General features: G+C 59.4%; 1 protein-coding gene across 1 annotated transcript; it reads left to right on the forward strand.

Moving 5' to 3' along the window:
* Nucleotides 1–3,203: 3,203 nt before the first annotated feature.
* Nucleotides 3,204–5,974, forward strand: FOXB2 (forkhead box B2). Its single transcript, XM_074361425.1, has one exon. It carries the CDS (start codon nt 3,280–3,282, stop codon nt 4,576–4,578), a length of 1,299 nt encoding a protein of 432 aa, XP_074217526.1. The 5' UTR covers nt 3,204–3,279; the 3' UTR covers nt 4,579–5,974.
* Nucleotides 5,975–7,821: the final 1,847 nt, after the last annotated feature.

Below are 7,821 nucleotides of genomic sequence, written 5' to 3' on the forward strand. Positions count from 1 at the left end.
TCGGGCGCTTTGCTCGACCTCCCCGGCTCTGCTTTGGTCCAGGTTGCGCGGAGCCGCTTCGCCGGCTGAATGCCGTTGGTTCGCGGAAGCCAAAGGCGCTGGCCACGCGGCTCGTGTCCCCAGGCACCAAGCCCGAGGTGGTGGCGGCAGACCTGTGGGCTGTAACGAGCTCACCCAGTGAGCAACTAGCTCGCTGGTTTAGTATTGAGGTTATGCGTATAAGGCTGGTCCCGCGCGCCCTTCAAGGGCCCTCCCCTCTCTCTGTCCCCAGACGCGGGGTGGGGGGCGCAATTGCCCGACGAGAATGTCTCCGAGCTACTCCCAAACAGGAGGCGCTACTTTTCCAGGAGCATGCGGAAAAGATAATCGACAGAATGTGTCTGCCCGCGCTGAGTGCGGGGCTAAGGCCGGAAGAGCCTTTGAGCCCTGGGCACACCGAGCTCCCACCAGTGGCCTTTAGGCGGCTCCTGGGCCTGGACAGGGCTGTTCTCGCACCACGTCCGCCCCGGCCCCAAAGGGCTCTAGCTGTCACTGTTAACTGGGCATTCTCGGAATTCCTCCGTGGCTTCTCGCGGCCAAGAGGCGGTCTGCTGCTCGCTTCCTTAAACTGCTTCAGCAGACCAGAAAACCCGCAGAAACTCCATTGGCAGAAGGAACCTTCCTGGCATGGAGTGACAGCGAAGGCATCCTCCTCTGAAAGGGTCTCCTTTCCTTAGGGCGGGCCAAGAGGCTGCTCTTTCCCCTGGGACCTTCTTGCACGCTCCACTTTAACGCCTATTCTAAAACGTCTGCTGGCCTAGGAAAAACTGGCCAAATAGCACCAGCCAGTAATAACAGATCCTGCCTAAAGATGAAAATTTGAATCTGTTTCGCTCACTACCCTTCTGCGACCCGACGGGCAAATAGCCGGTCTCGTGGTCCTCCCCTCGCTCAGCTCACCAAGAGTCGGAAGCTATAAACACTCAACTTGGTGTCGCCAAACTTGGAAGGTAAGGGGTCTCCCAATCAGTCTGGGCCAACGGCATTCTACCACCGAATTTGGGCATGGAAAATAAGAAATTAAAAGCCAAATGAGCCACAGTCCCTTATTGCTCTTTTCTCCTCAGATCTCGGAACTGGAAGGGACCCGTGAAATTTCCAACTTCAGAGATCTCATTCTACAAATAAAGAAACTAAGGTGCAGAGATGAGAAGAGGGTACGTTTTCCAAACTCTGCTTTTCGTCCCAGCCTAAGGGCAAAGGCAGCCAAAACCAGAATTTGACTGCGGGTTCTCTCTACAGTCAACTGGGATTCGCTGTTGGGTGTGCAGAGAGTGCAGAGCAGGAAACTGCTTCCGGGACCCCCCACCCCGCAAGTACCGGGACCTCAGCGCCGCGGCTCATCCACCTTTCCCTCACAGATGACACCAGAGTCCTGTAGATTGATCATTTTGACCCCCTGTTTAATTTTACTTATCTCCCTTTCCCTCGATGTGCTGAGAATAGCAAGACTGCTCCAATACACCCAAGTGATGGGACCTGTGAACTCCCAAGCCCTCCTCTGGACCCAGCTCAGACGTCACCACCCAGAGAAACGCTTCACCCTGCCCCTTACACCTGCTCTTGGGAAGCACGGTGGAACCTTCATCCACCAAGCCTTAGCATCTATCCTCATTTCCCGGTTACTGTCAGTCTCTCTCGCTAGACAGCGGTCCTGGAGCGCAGAAAGCTCTCAGGCCTCCCTGTGTCAGGAGCCGATCACTGGGCCTGATACTCATTTGGCGCGCAATAAAAGTGATGAAGTTGGCATGTGGCAAAAACACCCCTGGCTCTCCTCCGCGCTAGTTCTTCCCTCCAACCCTCCGGCCTTTGGGATTTCTTGCAGAGATGAGGCCTTGAGGCCACGGCACTCCGATCTTGGCCCAGAGTGGCTAGTCCAGGAGGAAGGCAGTGTAAGGAGAGAGAAGCCCAGAGCGGGTAGGTGGGAAAAGGGAAGAGTGAAAGGGCGGGGACAGGCGGGAGCTGCAGGACAGGAACGGGAAAGCAGCGTCCTGCCACTTCTGCCTTGCCTCGCGACCCGGGTGGGGTGCTGGGCCGGGGACGGCACCCGGCGCCGTGCCCCTCCTTGCGCACTGCCTGCGTCCGCCGCCCCGCCGCGGCTAGGGGCTGCGGGGCGGGTGGGGAAAGCGGGGGGTGGGGGCGCCGGAGCCGAGGCGGAGGAGGGGGCGGGGGCGAGGCGCGGCGCCTTCTCGCCCCTTCTTCAGCGAGAGACGCGGCGGCGGCAGCGGCGGCGGCGGAGTCCCTCAGCCTCGGTCATGTGATAGTCTCGAAGCGCGAGCTGCGGGGGTCTCGGCATCTCGGGGACCATTACAAAACGCAGCCAGGAGAGCGCGTCGCTGCCACAGCCGCCGCCGCCTCTCCAGCTCCAGACGGGCCCGCGAGAGCGGCGGCAGCTGCGGCGCGGACGGCTGAGCCGGCCCAGGCCAGCCCGGCGCCCTCCCCGCGCTCGCAGACGCCCGCTCTGGCCCGCGGCTCGCGCCCTGCGTCCGGCGCCCCCGCCCCTCCGCCGAGCCTGCCGGCGCGGCTGTTGAAGAAACCACCAAACTTTTCCCTCAAGCGACCGCCTTCAGCTCCATCCCAGGCTCTGCTGAGAGCTGCCCGGAGGAAAGGAAGGCGCAGGCTGCCAAGAGCCGAGCTTCCTTCTCCTTACCTCGCCTCTCGCCTCCAGGAAAACGAGAACGCCGGAGCGGACTAATCGGCCGGTCGGGGGGGAGTGCTCAGGTCGCCAAGTCCCGCCGTCCCGGCCTCCAGGACAGCGAGCGCCAACTCGGATTTAAAGGGCCAGTGTCCTGACTGCGCAGTCCTTCATCCCAGCCCGCTGGGCCTGCGCTTTCCTCAGCCCGAGAAAAAACAAGAGAAGGCCGGAAGGGAGCACGACCCCTCATCACTCCTGTCAGCTCCCGCGCTTAGCTTTTGGCCACCCGAGGGAAGACGCCGAGAGGGTGGCAGTGAAGCTGGCGCGCCCCGCCGGCGACTGTGTGCGCGGGTCGGCTACCGTCGGGGCTGGAAGTTGCGAGCGTCGGACAGCTGAATTGGCCCAAGAGGCCAAGCGCGGAGACCCCAGACAGCTGAGAGAAGGAGGGAGAGAAACGGCGAGAGGGGCTAGGGGGAAAGAGGGCGGGGTGGCGGGGCCAGGAGGGCGGAGTAGGGCTTAGTGGAAATAGCCAGGCCCCGGGTGCGGGGTGCGGAGCGACGCTGCGGTCCAGTCTGGGCCAGAGGGCGTTGGAGACGCCGGGGGCGATGCCGCGGCCGGGGAAGAGTTCGTACAGCGACCAAAAGCCCCCCTACTCTTACATCTCGCTGACCGCGATGGCCATCCAGCACTCCGCCGAGAAGATGCTGCCGCTGAGCGACATCTATAAGTTCATCATGGAGCGCTTCCCCTACTACCGCGAGCACACGCAGCGTTGGCAGAACAGCCTGCGCCACAACCTCTCCTTCAACGACTGCTTCATCAAGATCCCACGGCGGCCCGACCAGCCCGGCAAGGGCAGCTTTTGGGCGCTGCATCCCGACTGCGGCGACATGTTCGAGAACGGCAGCTTCCTGCGGCGCCGCAAGCGCTTCAAGGTGCTGCGTGCTGACCATACTCACCTGCACGCGGGAAGCACCAAGGGCACGCCAGGCGCTGGGCCCGGAGGGCACCTGCATCCCCACCACCCGCACCACCCGCACCACCACCACCACCATCACGCTGCAGCGCACCACCACCATCACCACCACCCGCCCCAGCCGCCGCCGCCGCCGCCCCCGCCGCACATGGTGCATTATTTCCACCAGCAGCCGCCTCCGGCTCCGCAGCCGCCGCCGCCGCCGCACCTCGCATCGCAGCCCCCGCAGCAGCCACCGCAGCAGTCGCAGCCTCAGCAGCCGTCTCACCCCGGCAAGATGCAGGAGGCGGCGGCCGTGGCGGCGGCAGCGGCGGCGGCGGCGGCGGCAGCTGTGGGCAGCGTGGGGCGCCTTTCGCAGTTCCCGCCCTACGGGCTAGGCTCGGCCGCCGCCGCCGCTGCCGCTGCCGCCGCGTCCACGTCGGGCTTCAAGCACCCGTTCGCCATCGAAAACATCATCGGCCGGGACTACAAGGGCGTGCTGCAGGCCGGCGGGCTGCCCTTGGCGTCCGTCATGCACCATCTGGGTTACCCCGTGCCAGGCCAGCTCGGCAACGTCGTCAGCTCCGTGTGGCCGCACGTCGGCGTCATGGATTCGGTGGCCGCCGCCGCCGCCGCCGCCGCCGCCGCGGGGGTCCCTGTGGGCCCGGAGTACGGGGCCTTCGGCGTGCCTGTCAAGGCCCTGTGCCACTCGGCAAGCCAGAGCCTGCCGGCCGTGCCCGTGCCCATCAAGCCGACTCCAGCACTGCCGCCGGTGGCCGCGCTGCCGCCGACGCTCACTGTCCCCGCGGCCTCACAGCAGCCGCCGGCGCCGTCTACTGTGTGCCCGGCGGCCGCGGCCTCGCCTGCCACCTCCCTGCTGGAGCCCACCGCTCCGAGTGCAGCCGAGAACAAGGGCGGCTCCCTGCACTCGGTTCTGGTGCACTCCTAGGGTACCCAGCGGGTTGGGGGAGATGAACGCTTGGAGAGACGCCTGGCCCGGGATGTCCGGAGAGGGCAAGGGCACCCAGACCAGGTCGGGCAGAGGTGGCGAGCCCCGGCCTTTGCGGGAAAGGAAGGTATTTAAACAGACAAACCCGAAAGTGGATTCTCCAGTGGTCTGAATAAATATAACACTTCTAATGTCTGTGTTTATACTATGTTGTACAATCAGATTAATGAAAGCCAGTTTTCAGGTAAGAGTTTCTATTGTAACTAATATTATAAATCAGTAAGTTATGGGGGGGGAGGGAATGAAAGAGTTTGGGGAAGTCTCATTCGCCGGCAAATTGGAAATGGATTTCGATTCTGATTCCCGGGAGCAGAAGCTGGCAGAGAGAGCTAAACCTCCCTGGGAGAAATCCAACAGAGTGACGCTGAAGCAGACCTCAGCCATCAAGTTTCTCTCCGCTAGTCTCATCCCCAGAGAGCCACCTCTCGTGAACATCCTAGACAAAACTGCTGTTCCCTAAGGAAATCTCGTTTTAGGAAAAGAGGGAGTATTTGATACCATCATTCTTCCTGGTCAGTGAAATGGGCAAGGACACGGTCATCATGAGTAAGGCCGCTCTCGGGGGCAGTGGGAACCTCAGGAGGGAACTTGGAAACAGTTAAGTTTCTTGGCTCTGATCGGGGGTCGTGAAGGAAAGGAGAAACAGCTAAAGCAATTAGTTTGCACAAAAGAGAATGGCAGCAGCTTAAAGAGCAAAACCCCAGATTCCAAAAGTAAGTTCAGAAAACATAACCAAAGAGAGACATTAAAGGCAACTTTCTATCTGCAATTCGTTTGTGAATCAATGCGATGAGACCGTGTAGGAATCTCAAAATAATGTGAATTCCCCTGATCCATTCCATTAGGGATTTTTTTTTTAAATTCCTTGCATCACGGGATTTTGTTCCCCTAATTCATGAACCCAAGGAAAACCTACCATGTCACCCCCACAATATTGCTCTTAACGTTTCCAGGCGCGTTTCGTGGCCATTGCCTTCCAGCCTCCTCCGGACAGATGCGTGAGGATGACCGGTCGCCTTTGCACGCTGCCGTCGATGTGGTGTTCTGTATGCTGTCTGGGCGCGTTCGCCCCTTTGGGCGAATTCTTCAGTTTCAGTTCGTGAATGGAAAAGAAACTTGCCATGCCGCTGTTGCTCCTTCTCCCTTTTTGAGCCCCAGGAATAGCACTTTACTCACAACAAACTTTTGGGAACGAAGCGGGGAGGATAGGGAGGAGGCAACTGCCCTTTGCCCCTGAGTCACCTCTGGCTTGTGTCCGCGCCGCGTTCGAGTTGTGACTTTGTGCCAAGTTCATGTCTACCTGTGTTGTACGCGGTGTTCTCCATTAAAGCTTCTCTCTGGCTGTGCCGGTGTGAAGGTGTGTTGCTTCTCAAGAGACGAGGCCGCGGCTTGAATTCCCACTGGGCGGGCTGGGGACTTTGCAAGTCCACCTCCCCACCTTTCTTTCTTTAACTTCTGAGCATCAGAGAGGGTGAGTCCACAGGCGAGGCGGCAGCAGGACAAGCTTCCTCCATTATTCCTTTTATCAGTTGGCGCAGTTATCTATTCTACCCATTCTTCCGCTGCTTTCCTAACGGAGCTCTAGTCCACCTCAGTGCGAGAGGCTGGGTTAGCAAAAACCCTTCACAGTGAATTTTTTCTATTCCTGCATGAGGTTTATAATAATACAGAATCAGCATCACCAAGCACTTTTTCCCTTTTCGGAAGGCCTCGAGGGCGGGCCACGGCCAGGGATCCGGTGCCATTGGGTGGATGCCCAGCGGCGCCCCAATAAGTCTGAGGGTCGATGTGGGGCGGGGAGGAGGGTGCTGGGCCGCTGCCACTGCGGCCCACAGTCCCAAGGAGCGCGCACTCCGTCGCCGCAGCCAGGGGACCTGTTGGATGTCCTCTGCAGTCTGGGGCCTGGAGCCGGAGAGCGCTGGGCAGGTGAGAGTCGGAGGCCCAGCAGTCCGCGCTCCCTGGGAGTGGGGTAGGGGGACCTGCAGGCTGTAGCCACTGCGGAGCTGCGCGGAGAGGTGGCGGGGGACCTCGAACAGCGCTCCATCTTGAACCAGCCTCCCTGTGCCCAGCCAGGCCCAGTGGAAGCCTCCTCCCTTCCTTCACCTCTCATCAGAAGAAAATAAAGGGCCAACGAATGAAATGACCTGCGCACAGTAATGACACAGAGGGGATTTCGGTTACTTCTTAAAAATAAGAATTTCCTCGCATCCCTTATTTACAAGTCCCATTGCAGCAGGCAGCCAAGTTTTGGCGTCGCCTGGGAGACAAGTCTCAGTTTAGGTCACTGCCTCCTTGGAGACCCAGGCAACTCTAATGTATCCCATCTTTCAGCTTAGGACTCTGCCAGCTTTCCTGCGGGACTTTCCTCTGCACTAGTCTGAGGCTGTTGAAAGAGAGAAAAGGGGAAATGCTGGCATGGAGATCACAGATTTGGGGAGACTTGGGGGTCTGGCTTCTTTGTTCACTTCAGGGTGAGTTGGGCCCCAGAAGTCCCAGGCTAAGACCCCTAGTTTAGGGTGGGCAAGACAGTGGGCCGAGGAAGGACAGTTGCCGGATTCCAGAAGTTTCTTCAAAAGAACATCTCTTCCTTCTCCACCTGCCCCAAGGGGCCAGTGCACTTTTTAGCAATGCCCATTGTCCCACCTCTGGGAGAGGAGCACTGTCCAAAGTGACATCTGGCACTTGTGGGGTGGAGGGCTGGCTTAAGTGACAGCCCCTCCTGAGAAAGGAGGAAGCTGGGGGCCACCTTGGCAGATAAGGATGAGTAACTGATCCTCTGAATTTCCTCCCTCCTGGAGCCTCTTAGCAACCCAGCCTCACACCCCCAACTCCCGTGGAACCCCTCCTACCTCTGCGGGGAAAGCATGGTGGTTGTGTTTTATTTTTCTCTCTAAGGAGAGAGAGAAAGAAGGGAAGGCAAAGTGAGCTCAGATGATTCTACTCAAGTTTCATCCAGGAGGAGACCCTGGGACCCAAAGGAAGCTGTGCATGGCACTGATATTGGAGAACAAGGGAATTCATGTAAATTAACAAAGGGGAAGGAACTTCCTGCCAAGCTGATCCTAAAGGAGGCTCTGATTAAAGTCCCCGACATTGGACACTGACCAGGCCCTGAAGACCCCTCTTACCTAAGGTGGGACCTGCAGTCTAACTGTAACTCTCAAATGAGTCCTGATCTCATAC

The sequence above is a fragment of the Camelus bactrianus genome, chromosome 4 (assembly GCF_048773025.1).
Source record: "Camelus bactrianus isolate YW-2024 breed Bactrian camel chromosome 4, ASM4877302v1, whole genome shotgun sequence".
In the NCBI taxonomy this organism is placed as follows: Eukaryota; Metazoa; Chordata; class Mammalia; order Artiodactyla; family Camelidae; genus Camelus; species Camelus bactrianus.